Source organism: Nyctereutes procyonoides, unplaced genomic scaffold, assembly GCF_905146905.1.
Source record: "Nyctereutes procyonoides isolate TBG_1078 unplaced genomic scaffold, NYPRO_anot_genome, whole genome shotgun sequence".
Lineage (NCBI taxonomy): Eukaryota > Metazoa > Chordata > Mammalia > Carnivora > Canidae > Nyctereutes > Nyctereutes procyonoides.
This window is the reverse complement of record NW_026575020.1, coordinates 30,480,994-30,494,559: the sequence shown is the minus strand read 5'-3', so window position 1 is coordinate 30,494,559 and position 13,566 is coordinate 30,480,994. Positions and strand designations below refer to the sequence as shown.

The following is a 13,566-nucleotide window of genomic DNA, read 5'->3' as shown; positions in this document are numbered from 1 at the left end:
ACCATATACATGCCACACAGCACACGCATGCACATGTTGTACCACACATACATGCACACGAAACATTCACACACATGGTACATGCACATAGAGGCACAATACAGCATATACCACACACACTTATATATACGAACATCTGCATAGCTATATACACGTGCATACACACCACACATAATGTCCTCCACACCAGCATGCACAGGGCATGTGTATACCCACATATATGTACACACACCATAGCATGGCACACACTATATGCATGCATCTACCCCCACCCGTGTTTATACACACTGCCAGGAAGGTCTAGTACTCACATGGCCACACAGCCATCACGTCCACATAAGGCCCCTCCCCGGACTGTAAGACTGGGGACCCCCTCCCCTCACATGAGGGCTTGGAGCAGAGACGCCAGAGTCCTGCCACAGAGGCCACCGGCTGCCCCTCACGCCCAGGTCCCCAGGGGCCAGACCAACAAGGGACCAGTATACATGTTGTCCGGACCCTGCTACTTCCACCCAACACCCTGGCTCCTCCTTCACGAGGGCTGTTAAGAACATTTTTTTTTTTTATGATTTTATTTAGGGACACCTGGGAGGCTCAGTGGTTGAGCGTCTGCCTTTGGCCCAGAGCGTGATCGCGGGGTCCTGGATCAAGTCCCGCATTGGGCTCCCCACATGGAGCCTGCTTCTCTCTCTGCCTGTGTCTCTGCCTCTGTGTCTCTCATGAATAAATAAATAAAATATTTTTTAAAAAATTTTTATTTGAGAGGCTGCACATGAGTGGACAGAGGCAGAGGGAGAAGTAGACTCCCCCACTGAGCAGGGGGCCTGATGTGAGGCTCAATCCCAGGACCCCGAGATCATGACCTGAGCTGAATGCAGATGCTCAACTGACTGAGCCCCCCAGGTGTCCCTGTTGAGAGCATTTTGTGGAGAGACCTCATTAAGCCAGTCTTAATTTTTTTTAATTTATTTATTTATGATAGTCACAGAGAGAGAGAGAGAGAGAGAGAGAGGCAGAGACATAGGCAGAGGGAGAAGCAGGCTCCATGCACCGGGAGCCCGATATGGGATTCGATCCCGGGTCTCCAGGATCGCGCCCTGAGCCAAAGGCAGGCGCCAAACCGCTGCGCCACCCAGGGATCCCCAGTCTTAATTTTTGAGCAATTTTCTACCTACAGAATGCAGAGAGGTTATTTCTCAAATGTCTTTTTTTTTTTTAAGATTTTATTTATTTATTCATGAGAGACAGAGAGAGAGAGAGAGAAGCAGGGACATAGGCAGAGGCAGAAGCAGGTTCCATGCAGGGAACCCGATGTGGGACTCGATCCTGGGACTCCAGGATCACGCCCTGGGCCGAAAGCAGGTGGCAAACCCCTGAGCCACCCAGGGAACCCCCCAAATGTCATTCTTATCTTCTGGAGATGTCTTTTCTAGAACCGCTTACTTTCCTAAAACAGTTTGATAGATCGATCAGGGTTTTGCCCCCAACTTTTTACTAGTGATTTTGATTTACATAGAGACAAGCACAGTGTGCTCCTCCCACTCAGCCAAGCGTCACAGACCTGAACTAGGTCACGCAGACAGGCTTCTCGGTCAGGTTCAGTGGGGACCTTGGTCCCCTACAGACACAGTGCTGGCTCTGCTGGCGGTCCTGGCTGGACCCTTTCTTTTGGTCAAGGGTGTGGTGCTGCCCAGATCACCTCTCTGTGTATTGCTTACACCTGACAGTAGCATGTGATGTAGAGCAAACACTGAAGGTTTGCATTTCCTCATTGGCTAATCCTTGAGAAAACTGGGGGCAGACCACTTAGGGACCTAGAGCCACCTCAGTTTCCAGAGTCAGTCATTGTGAAAATAACACTCAGACAATGTGTCCAACCCCTCTATACCATGCTGCCCATGCGTTAGAGAAGCAAAATGCCAGCTATGGTCTAGGCCTACCTGGGGCCAGGTCAGGCTGGCAGAGAAGGGAATGTGGGAGCAGGGGGAGGCTCCCCAGTGGCGTCCATAGCCCCACAGGCCCAGGGTCCTTGTCTCGATGAGAAGCCCTAGAGGACCAGGTACACAGGGGCTCACCGGTAAGGACACCCCAAGAGCTCAGGATCATATGCCCCTCCAAGGCAAAGCCTACGCTGTGTCCTGTCATGGCCCCAGCCCTGGGTGGCAAGATGCTCACAGCTGCTGGGAAGACTCCAGAGTGGGAGCAGCAACCCTCGTCTCTCTCCAGTGGTCTTGGCTGTGATGCTGAGGACAGTTCCCAGGTGTGGGGTCCCACCAACATCTGACCAACCAGGACAGTCCCTGGACCTTTGTCTTGCATGTGTGGGTATGGAGAACCAGAGCATGTGAGGGTTACCAGGAGGTCACGGGAGCACAGGCTCTGGGGTACTGTCCAGACACAGACCCAACTCTGCAGATTACCATCCCCTCTGTGTTCTGGCTTTCCTCCTGCCACAGAAATGGTACTGATATGGGCTGCGTAGGGATACTGTGATAGTTAAATGAGAGAGTCCGTGGGAAGCACTCAGAGCAGTTCTGAGCACCTGTGAGCAAGCCAGCAATCAACAGTGATCTGTCACCATCTGGGGCACCTTGACCCTGCTCACCAAGGCAGGGGGCCAGCAAGAGAGGCCTGAAAGCTCTGGGGATCTGGGCCCCTTTACCCCATATCCTCCAGCCCCTCATCTCTGTTGGGGGAAGGGTGTCTCCTGGCCCAGGTGGGGGCTCGCGATGCAAGCTGGTACCCATCCCTCTGCACCATCACTGGACCTAGGAAGGGCTGAAGGTAGCAGTGGTGCTGGACCTGTCACCTCTGCAGTGTCCCTAGGCCTCTTTCCAGCCGAGGGAGGGGCTGGGGGAGAGGCCAGGGGAGGGCAGGCCCACACGCCAGAGGAGAATCTGTGAACTGGGAGCAGCCATAGGTCTGGTGGGGCAAGGCTAGAGTCCTGGCCTGTCACCCCCCTCTGCCCTACAGCGAGGACGATGCTGCCACCGTGTACCGTGCAGCTGCGATGCTGAATATGACGGGCTCTGGGTATGTTTGGCTGGTGGGGGAGCGAGAGATCTCTGGGAACGCTCTGCGCTACGCCCCGGATGGTGAGTGTTGGGCCTCTTCAGGTCCCTTGGGCAGGGGGTCCCTGCAGACTCTAAGCCCACCGCACTTGCCCCAGGCATCATCGGACTACAGCTCATCAATGGCAAGAACGAATCAGCCCACATCAGTGACGCCGTGGGCGTGGTGGCCCAGGCCGTGCACGAACTCCTGGAGAAGGAGAACATCACCGACCCGCCCCGGGGCTGCGTGGGCAACACCAACATCTGGAAGACAGGGCCACTCTTCAAGAGGTGGGCAGGTCTCTTATAGAGGTGGGCGGGGCTCTCTTCTAGAGATGGGCGGAGCTCTTCTAGGGTGGGCGGCCTCTTCTAGATGTGGGTGGGCTCTCTTCTAGGGTGAGCAGGGCGATCTTCTAGGATGGGCAGGTCTCTCTTCTGGAGCTAGGTGGGTCTCTTCTAGAGGCAGGCAGGCTCTCTTCTAGGGTGGGCGGGCTCTCTTGCAGAGGTAGGCGGGGCCTCTCAGGAGATGGGCATACTCTCTTGAGCAGGTGGTCCAGAACAGTCTGCGGCCTACGCCCTACAGATGGCAGTCATCTGCCTGACTTACCTTCTCTTCCCCCATCTCTCTTCCGCTATCACTTCCACCCCCCTGTGCTAATCACCCACTTCCAACACTGACATTAACGCCTTAAATGTCAGTGAAGCTGTGGCTGCTTCCACTGCTCCTGAGCTCACCTTTTAACACTGTGGCCAATGCTGAGACCCACCCCCCGCTGGTAGCTGACAACCCTTTGGAGGAGACTCTTGCTGCAGATGGGGACAGGGGCATCCAGGCATCCAGCAGATCAGACAAAGAAGCCCTCAAGGATGGAACCCAAGCCTGTAAAGAGCCAGGGTTGGCCAGATGCCCATGTGGATAGCCACAGTGGCACTAACTCACAGCACTCTGGACACTCTGCCACTCAGCACATCACCAAGACCCTCCTCCGCCCCTGAGTAGCATGTGCAGAACACAGTTATGGTGCCCACAAGAGTACACACGCAATTACAGATCTATGCAGTGTATGTGCTCCGACTCAGACAAGCATGTACCACACACATGTGCCACAAGTACGTGCAAGGAGGTGCAGCCACACAAAGATCAGATGTGCTCACACATATAGCCCCATGGGCACACTACATGTGCACACACACAAGATAGGACTTAACTCTCCTTCCACCTCTTACTGGTGAAGAGGCAACTGCACCCCACCTGGGCTTATTCCTCCTCATTTGTAAAGCAAGGATGGCTACTGGGAGGTTATACTGTCTCAACCCACAGAGAGCCCCCAATAGGGTCTGGTGCTCAGGAGTTTCTGAGCTACCATAGCTGTGCTCTCCATCTGGTGCTGGCAGGCAGTCACACCGTCCATCAGATTCCCAGCACGAGGGTGTGATGTCTGCTAATCTTTCCTTTCTGTGACTGAGGCAGAAGAAGGCGCTCGGGCTCAGAACCAGGGAGAGGGAGCATCTCTGATAAGTCTGCCCACACTGCCCTCTCCAGAGTGCTGATGTCTTCCAAGTATGCAGACGGGGTGACAGGCCGCGTGGAGTTCAACGAGGATGGGGACCGGAAGTTTGCTAACTACAGCATCATGAACCTGCAGAACCGCAAGCTGGTGCAAGTGGGCATCTACAATGGCACCCATGTAGGTGGGGGTCATGAGGGGGTGGGGGCTGGGGCCTTAGGGTCCTGGGGCCAAGACCCCTGCGTGGCCACCCTCCATCTCATACTCCCACCCCCAGGTGATCCCTAACGACAGGAAGATCATCTGGCCGGGTGGAGAGACAGAGAAGCCCCGAGGGTACCAGATGTCCACCAGGCTGAAGGTGGGGAGCCTACCCCCTGGGCCAGCACTGACACCCCAGACACTCCATCCAGCTCTTCAGACCCAGAGGAGGGGACAGTGAGGCCAATGAGAGTGACCAAAGGAAGTGGGGAATGGACCAGCACCTGGGTGCTGTAGCCCACAGCTGGCACCACAGAGGAAGCAGGGAGAGCAGGTGGAGAGATGAGAGGAAGCTGCCGGCCCTCCATCCCATGGGCTCTCTCTAGTGCCTCTTCTGACCCAACTCCACTGAGACCTAGGGATGGGACTCACCTAGGGATGAGCTGATAGGGGACAGAGGGACTGCTAGGTGGCTATTCTGTGGACTTTAGCCTCAGCACTCTCTGCCTTGAGTCCTGGTTCTTGAGATGCCACATCCACACTCATCATCACTCCTCTGGGTGGTCCTAGCCACCCCCATCCCGTCTTCACAGCCTCCTGCTGTGTCCTGTCTCCTACTGCCTGGGCATTCCCCATTGCAGGCTGTTCCCTGCTCAGGTCTCTCCCTAGGCCCCTGGGAGCCCCTCCTTGGCTGGCTATTCCCCTCACAACTTCCCTTCCTGCTCCTTTGTGCTCATCCCTGGCCCCTCCCAGGCTCCTCTCGTGAGAGTCCCTCCATATGCTGACCCATACTAGCACTGGGCTAGGATCTTAGATCACCAAAGGCAAGGACCCTAAATGCAATGTGCCCAACAAAACTTCTCCCAGCGTTTCCAGGTTCTTACATGTCTCTTGAGCCTGTTTGCTTTCTGAGGCCACCTCCATGGCCTCTCACCTCGATTCCTGTGTTAGCAACAGCCCACGAGTCATCATCCTTCACGACAGGCAGAGTGGGCTTTTCCAAAGCAGTTTGATACCTCGTGTTAAAAATGTCTGAAAGTAAAAGCCCAAACAGTGATGGCTAGATGGTCCCATTAGGGTTGCCAGATGCTGATGCTTTGTACACTCGTTTTGTTTTGTTTTGTTTTTTGTCTTACCAATTCTTTAAAGACAGGAACATAGAGTTCTTGTATAATAGAAAAGTACTTTTTTAATTTTTTAATTTATTTATTTATGAGAGAGAGAGAGAGAGAGGCAGAGACACAGGCAGAGGGAGAAGCAGGCTCCATGCACCGGGAGCCTGATGTGGGATTCGATCCCAGGTCTCCAGGATCGCGCCCTGGGCCAAAGGCAGGTGCTAAACCGCTGCGCCACCCAGGGATCCCCAAAAAGCATTTTTAAAAAGAAAAACATGATGAAAGTTTGAAAAGCAATAATCTCCTGCCAATGCTCCACTGCTCCAGGGAGAAGAGGTCAAAATGCTGTCCTTGCAGAGGAGACTGGCCAGCCAGCCCCTGCAGAGTCACCCTCTCCCTGCAGAGCCACCCACCCTGGTGGGCCAGCAGACAGTACCTCTCAAACTGACCCCTGGCCTACTCCGCAGGCCCAACTCCACCACCACCTCCTCTAGGGCCCCTGGTCGGTACTTTGCGTTTGGTTCAGCCCCCCTCCCCCCCGCCGGTCCCATATCTGTCCTCCTCATCCCCAGGCTCTGGGCTCCTGAAGGACAGGGAGAGGAGAGAACCGCAGCATAAGCCTGGGTTGAGAGGCTCACTTTGGGAGAGAACAGCGCCCATGGAGGAGAGAGGAAGGGAGCACAGCTAGGAAGTCCAGTGCCCACTACCAAGGAAACTGCGGGCCAGGAGATGAGACCAGGGTGATCCCTTTGGTCCCAGGTCCTGTGCAGACTCGGAGTGGATGTCACACATGCCCCTGTCCTCATGGTGGGCAGCGGGGGTTGGAGGGGAAGGAGGGGAGACAAGGTGTGCTCTGCGCAGGACAGGGGTTTTTCATCCCTGAGCAATCAGAGAAGATGCTGGGCAGACTGGACATTCCAGCCGGCTCCAACGGAGCAAGTGATGCCTAAGCCAAGTCCCCAAAGACACGTGGCCAAGAGGAGCACCCCCCAGTGTTTCAGGAGGCCACAGCTTCTGAGCAGTCTGGGGACCCTCCTGAGGACGGTGGCCAGGGAGCACGTGGAGCTGAGCAGAGGGACAGCAGCTGGATTTGGAGGGCATCCAGGGGGTCTGGGCGCTGAGGCTGGGTCTTCTCCCCGGCGCCCCCAGATTGTGACCATCCACCAAGAGCCTTTTGTGTACGTCAAGCCCACGCTGAGCGATGGTACATGCAAGGAGGAGTTCACCGTCAATGGGGACCCGGTCAAGAAAGTGATCTGCACCGGGCCCAACGACACGTCTCCGGGCAGCCGTGAGTGTGGGTCGCGGGCGGGACGTGGGTGCGGCGGGGCCGAGCAGCCAGAGCTCGGTGGTCAGGGCCCATCTGCCTCCCTAGCACGCCACACAGTGCCACAGTGCTGCTACGGCTTCTGCATCGACCTGCTCATCAAGCTGGCGCGGACCATGAACTTCACCTACGAGGTGCACCTGGTGGCTGACGGCAAGTTTGGCACTCAGGAGCGGGTACGCGTGGATGGCGGCGTGCCGCGAGGAACGGTCCCGGTGCACGGGGTCTTGCGATGGACCGGGCCTGGGGTGGGCGGGGCCGCGGGCTTGGGGGTGAGGGGTAGGGCCACGGTGGGCGGGTTCTGTGGGTGGGGCCTGGGTGGGCGGGTCCACGGGCTGGGGCGGGACCAGGGTGGGCGGGTCTGCGGACTGGGGCGGCATCTGATGTGGACCGGTCAGTGGGCTGCAGCAAGGCCTGATGTGGGTGGGGCCCGCGGGCCTGGGCAGGGTCTGGGTGGGCGGGAACCCAAGAGCGGAGCTAGGGTAGGAGCCTAACGCGGGAGCGGGAGCGGTGCTGACGGTGTTGGCGCCCCTCCGGCTGTCTCACTCCGCAGGTGAACAACAGCAATAAGAAGGAGTGGAACGGGATGATGGGCGAGCTGCTCAGCGGGCAGGCGGACATGATCGTGGCGCCGCTGACCATCAACAATGAGCGGGCACAGTACATCGAGTTCTCCAAGCCCTTCAAGTACCAGGGCCTGACCATTCTGGTCAAGAAGGTGGGCAGGGCCTGGCGGGGGTGGGGCAGGTCCTAGGTGAACTCGAGAGGCACTGACCGCCTGTCCCCCTCCAGGAGATCCCCCGTAGCACACTGGACTCGTTCATGCAGCCTTTCCAGAGCACGCTGTGGCTGCTGGTGGGGCTGTCAGTGCACGTGGTGGCTGTGATGCTGTACCTGCTGGACCGTTTCAGGTGAGCGCGGCCCCGGGGGCCTGACACCTCCACCCGCGGGCTGGGCAGAGCAGGTAATGGGCGAGGCAGGGCTGCCCCTGCCGCCCTCTCCCGCCAGTCCTCTGCTCTCCGCAGCCCCTTTGGCCGATTCAAGGTGAACAGTGAAGAAGAGGAGGAAGATGCGCTGACCCTGTCTTCAGCCATGTGGTTCTCCTGGGGCGTCCTGCTCAACTCAGGCATTGGGGAAGGTGAGGCCACACCCAGGCCACAGCTCACTCAGCTCCTTCCTGCCTGCCAGGAGCTGACTGTCCTCTGCCCGCAGGCGCCCCCCGAAGCTTCTCAGCGCGCATCCTGGGCATGGTGTGGGCCGGGTTTGCCATGATCATTGTGGCCTCCTACACTGCCAACCTGGCGGCCTTCCTGGTGCTGGACCGGCCTGAGGAGCGCATCACAGGCATCAACGACCCACGGGTGAGGCCTGACTGGCTGGGGGCAGGGAGCATGAGGTCAGCGGAGCTCTGCCTTGGGTGGGCCTGGGAGCAGCTCTGAGCCCTGCCCTCTGACCCTGCAGCTGAGGAATCCCTCCGACAAGTTCATCTATGCAACTGTGAAGCAGAGCTCAGTGGACATCTACTTCCGGCGGCAGGTGGAGCTGAGCACCATGTACCGACACATGGAGAAGCATAACTATGAGAGTGCAGCTGAAGCTATCCAAGCCGTGCGGGACAAGTGAGGGGGACAGGTCACGCTGGACAGGTTGGGGGGGCACACCCCAGAGAGGCTGAAGCCATCCAAGCCGTGCGGGATGAGGGAGGGAGGACTGCGGGAGGGTGGGGGAAGGAGCATGCACCCCTACCAGAAAAGTGAGAGTGTTCAGGCTGGATGGGAATCAGGGGATGGAGACAAGAGGTGAGATTTCCAGGTGGGCAGGACAAAGGCGTGCAAGGTGCAGAGGCGAGGGCTGCCTGATTGTGCCGGGCGCCTATAACCCCTGCTCCTGCCTGCAGCAAGCTTCATGCCTTCATTTGGGACTCGGCGGTGCTGGAGTTTGAGGCCTCACAGAAGTGTGATCTAGTGACCACTGGCGAGCTGTTCTTCCGCTCAGGCTTTGGCATTGGCATGCGCAAGGACAGCCCGTGGAAACAGAACGTCTCCCTGTCCATCCTCAAGTGAGTGCCACACCCACAGCCTACTGCCCTTCACTTTTCTCCGAGAGGCTCCCTCCAAGCCAGACCCCTCCCCAGAGCCAGACCCTACCACCTAGGCACACAGCCGTTGCCCCTGAGGGCCAGGCCCCCCACCCCGGCCCCCACCCACCCTACCACTCCCTCCTAGGTCCCACGAGAATGGCTTCATGGAAGACCTGGACAAGACATGGGTGCGGTACCAGGAGTGCGACTCTCGCAGCAACGCCCCTGCCACCCTCACCTTTGAGAACATGGCAGGTCGGTCTCCCCATTTCCCTCAATGACCCTGCTGACACTGGGGGGACTCCCTAAGGGTCCTGCAGACCGGCCAGCTGCTAGCTGAGGTGCTGACTGCTGGCCCACAGGGGTCTTCATGCTGGTGGCCGGGGGTATTGTGGCTGGGATATTCCTCATCTTCATCGAGATCGCCTACAAGCGGCACAAGGACGCTCGCCGGAAGCAGATGCAGCTAGCCTTTGCGGCAGTGAACGTGTGGAGAAAGAATCTGCAGGTAGGACAGGCCACCCTCCGAGGCCTGGTGCCCACGGCCCGGCCTGGCCCCGGCCCTCCTCCATCCCGCAGGCCGAAGCACTGGCTCCGGCTCCCAGGAGCCCATGTGGGCAGGACTGGAGCTAGGAGCCACGACCAAGGGCAGCATTGCTGGGGGCCCACCTGCAGGTGGCTGCCCCCCGCAAAGCCTGGCTCCAAGCCTCTGCCTGGCCCCTCTGTCTCCAGAGTCGCCCGCCGGCGCCCATTCCATAGGAAGGCAAACTGAGGCAGGGTAAGACAGGGACCCATCTGGGTGTAGCACGTGAGTCCAAGACATACTCTGCCCTCGCCGCCCCCTGCCTCTCCTCGGCACCCTCCAGGGCCCCCCTCCTGCTGCCCTACTGTGTCCTGTGCTCCCTAACTCCAGCCTGAATTGGGCCAGCTGGCCCTGCCTGGCACTCCAGGTCGTGTCTGTGGGAACGTGCTGCCAGCAGGAAATAGGCTGCACGTCGGGTAGCCACAGCCCACCCGGGATAGGCAGGCAGTGGGGCCTGTGTGGGCCTGTGGGCTCACGCCCCGTGGTCCAGTTCTGGCTTCCGTCTTCTCTTCTCTTTCTCTGGGCACCTCCCCAGAGTCTGTGTCCGGGGATGAGGCTGATGTTCAGAGAGGGAGGGCCATAGGGGGACGGGTTACTGGAGCGCCCACACCTCTCATCTGCCTACTCTTGCTCTTGGGACCTGGTCACTGCTCTCACTGGCTGGCACAGGGCCATGCTGGCCATCAGACCCCAGGCCAGGGTCTGGAAGCCACCTCCATCTATCTCTCTCTCCAGTTCATCTTGCCACCTGCCTTTGGCCCCTCAGCCCCTTCCTGAATCTTGGTGCGTCCCCTCCGGGGACAGAATGGCTGGCCGGACCCGAGGGGCGACTCCTCCAGTGCTCAGGGGACCCTCCTCCTAGGGACCCCTGTAATCCAGGGTCACCCAGGAGCCAGGGAGCCAGGCTGACCCCCCAGGAAGTGAGCCAGATGGGACCCTCCCCCCCACAAGCCCAGCCCCAGCAAAGCAAGGTCAGGCCCAAGACCAGGCAGGCATAGAGGCCGCCTGCACATGTTCGGCTGCTGGTCTGTCTGTCCAGCACAGGGAAGCAGGCAGGAGCGAGGGCCTGAGTGGCCGGCCAGGCTGGGCAGCAGCCCCCGAGGAGCAGGCGAGGGCAGGTGTGGCCGCCACCCTTAGCTGTCTAATCACTTATACATATTCATTTTAGGATAGAAAGAGTGGTAGAGCAGAGCCCGACCCTAAAAAGAAAGCCACATTTAGGGCTATCACCTCCACCTTGGCTTCCAGCTTCAAGAGACGTAGGTCCTCCAAAGACACGGTAAGGGGAAGAACGCCCAGTCCCACGTCTCCGACTCTTATCTCGCCCCGCCCCCGTGTCTGTGTCCCGTGCATCAGGCGTGCCCTCCCTCTCTCCCTTACCATCCCATCCACCCCACCTCTGACCGCTGTGGTCCTTCTGCCTTCATCTCTATTTGCCCAGCACATGAGGTCTTCACTCTCTCTCTAGACCTTTCTTGGTCCTTTCTCCCACTGGCTCTCACTGGGTCCTCTTTCCCCATGTGTCTCTGCGTTGGTCTGCCCCCCATGCCATGACGCCATGCGCCATCTTGAAGCTGTGTCATGTTGTTGGTCAGCCAGTCAGCCTCTGAGCCCAGGGCCGCTGGGAGCCCAGACCAATCTGTCCTGGACTCCTCACCTGTCAGGAGGCCACACCACCTCTCTGTTACATCCGTTTCTCCAGCCTCTCCCAGAGGAGCCCACTGCTCTCTCTCCCCCCCTTGCGACATCCATGGAGGGGTGGCTGTGATGTCCCATCCGCCCATCTGTCTGGCCGCCAGCCCCGCCACCCAGACACCTGTCTCACGTGTCTCACCAGAGCCATGCCTGTTGCATCCCTTCCATGTGGTCTCTGTGTGGGCCGGGGCTGGGGGCCGGGCCTGGCTCCATCTGGGTGGACGGCTGGGGCCTGAAACTGGGACAGGCCCCCAGCCACAGGGGACTGTCAGGCGGGGACTGGGTGGCAGCAGAAGGGGTGGAGCCCACCCCAGGCCGAGCTATGGTCTGCAGAGCTGGAGTCACTGAGGCTCCCACACAGAGGCCCAGGAAGGAGAGGCGTCCAGGGAGGGGACCAACGCCTCAGGTCCTGACCCTCCAGCCCCTCCCTACAGGACGTCAGAACAGGTCTCCTGCCTTGGGCAGCTTGTCACCGCACCAGATATGCACACTCGGACTAAAAGCCCTTAAGATGGACCCAGCCTTACTAGGGGCACCCTGGTCCAAGGTGGGGAGGGGGCCGCCCAGCATTAGCACTGCCCTTGGCCTCCCTGCAGCCCAGAGGCCAGCTTGGCTTCCATCCTGCAAGGGCTTATGCTCCAAGTTGGAAATGGGATTTGCACCCCCTCCCTATCCACACACACTACTCAGTACACTGGAGGGGGGGCGGATCTCCTGGACACAGACAGGGTGTGGCACAGGACAACCCAAGTCCAGAGTGAAGCCATCTTTGTGCCCCAAGGAGGGCCTGTGCGGCCTGGCCGCTTCCCAGAAGGGGCGTGGCCCTGGGGGTGGGTGAAGAGCGAGGGCCTGGGAGCAGGGAGCATGGCCTGGGGCCTCACAGGCCAGAGGCAGTGGACAGGGGACCCTCCCAGGGGTTCTAGGGGAGATCTAAGACCAGAGAGGAGGGGTGGTGCAGCAGGCCTGGGGAGAGGGGACCCTCAGAGCTTTAGGGAGGAGGCCAGAAGTTCCACAAGTGATAAATTGCTCTGTGAGGGCCTCCTGATCCCCCCACAATCCACCCACCCAGAGAAAACCCTCATGCCCCTAGCTGGTCCAGGGGCAACTCAGAGACCTTTGAGGTGCCTTTCTGGGGACACATTCCCAAAAGACTCTTTGCCCGAGCCTCTGTGGGCACCAGGGACCATCTCCCAGGCCAGCCCTGACACCGTGTGGCATCTGGGGCTGTCTCTGCCCTGTAGGGGTGACTGGGGGTACTGCCAGCTGGAGGGGCTGGGCGGGGGAGGGCAGCCCAGTTCCCATCCTGTTCCGGGCTGGGCACCTGCTTGGAGGGAGGTCTGGGAGGGGGGCTCTGTTGGGAGGGGTGGGTTCGATCTGGCTGCTAAGATCCTCTGCCCCTGTCCTGTGGCCGGTCTGGGCCAGGGCAGCACTGGGCGCTCAGGGCTGGGGTCCCTGGCGGCCAGCGGGGCCAGCGGGTATTGATTGTTGGTTCTTATTTATAGAGCACCGGGGGTGGACGCGGCGCTTTGCAAAACCAAAAAGACACAGTGCTGCCGCGACGCGCTATTGAGAGGGAGGAGGGCCAGCTGCAGATGTGTGCCCGTCATAGGGAGAGCTGAGACGCCCTGCCCGCCCTCCTCTGCCCCCCTCCCCCGCAGACAGACAGACAGATGGACGGGACAGCGGCCCGGCCCACGCAGAGTCCCGGAGCACGACGGGGTCAGGGGGAGGAGTGCCCCCCAGCCTCCCCCAGGCCGTGCCCGCCCGCCCGCCGGTCGGCCGGCTGGCCGGTCCACCCGTCCCGGCCCTGCGCGTGCCCCCGAGCATGGGGGCTAACGGGCTGCCTTGTCTGTGTATTTCTATTTTGCAGCAGTACCATCCCACTGATATCACGGGCACGCTCAACCTCTCAGATCCCTCGGTCAGCACCGTGGTGTGAGGCCCCCGGAGGCGCCCACCTGCCCAGTTAGCCCGGCCAAGGACACTGATGGGTCCTGCTGCTCG

The 13,566-nt window shown here is 59.5% G+C and overlaps 1 protein-coding gene across 10 annotated transcripts in view; it reads left to right on the top strand.

The window, feature by feature from the left end:
- The window catches only part of GRIN1 (glutamate ionotropic receptor NMDA type subunit 1), a 23,729-nt gene extending 10,163 nt beyond the window's left edge, over positions 1-13,566 (top strand). For 2 of the 10 annotated variants that reach the window (XM_055318882.1, XM_055318932.1), the window contains 16 exons: positions 2,974-3,095; positions 3,170-3,344; positions 4,597-4,741; positions 4,839-4,922; positions 7,027-7,168; positions 7,253-7,380; positions 7,758-7,922; positions 7,997-8,115; positions 8,230-8,342; positions 8,417-8,565; positions 8,666-8,823; positions 9,102-9,263; positions 9,430-9,539; positions 9,647-9,792; positions 11,036-11,146; positions 13,433-13,562. In XM_055318882.1, coding sequence (XP_055174857.1) covers positions 2,974-3,095; positions 3,170-3,344; positions 4,597-4,741; positions 4,839-4,922; positions 7,027-7,168; positions 7,253-7,380; positions 7,758-7,922; positions 7,997-8,115; positions 8,230-8,342; positions 8,417-8,565; positions 8,666-8,823; positions 9,102-9,263; positions 9,430-9,539; positions 9,647-9,792; positions 11,036-11,146; positions 13,433-13,501 — 2,098 coding nt within the window. In that variant the 3' untranslated portion in view covers positions 13,502-13,562. Of the gene's footprint in view, positions 1-2,973; positions 3,096-3,169; positions 3,345-4,596; positions 4,742-4,838; positions 4,923-7,026; positions 7,381-7,757; positions 7,923-7,996; positions 8,116-8,229; positions 8,343-8,416; positions 8,566-8,665; positions 8,824-9,101; positions 9,264-9,429; positions 9,540-9,646; positions 9,793-11,035; positions 11,147-13,064 lie in introns of all 10 variants that reach the window. The other 8 variants (XM_055318910.1, XM_055318942.1, XM_055318923.1 and 5 more) reach the window with 7 other exon arrangements.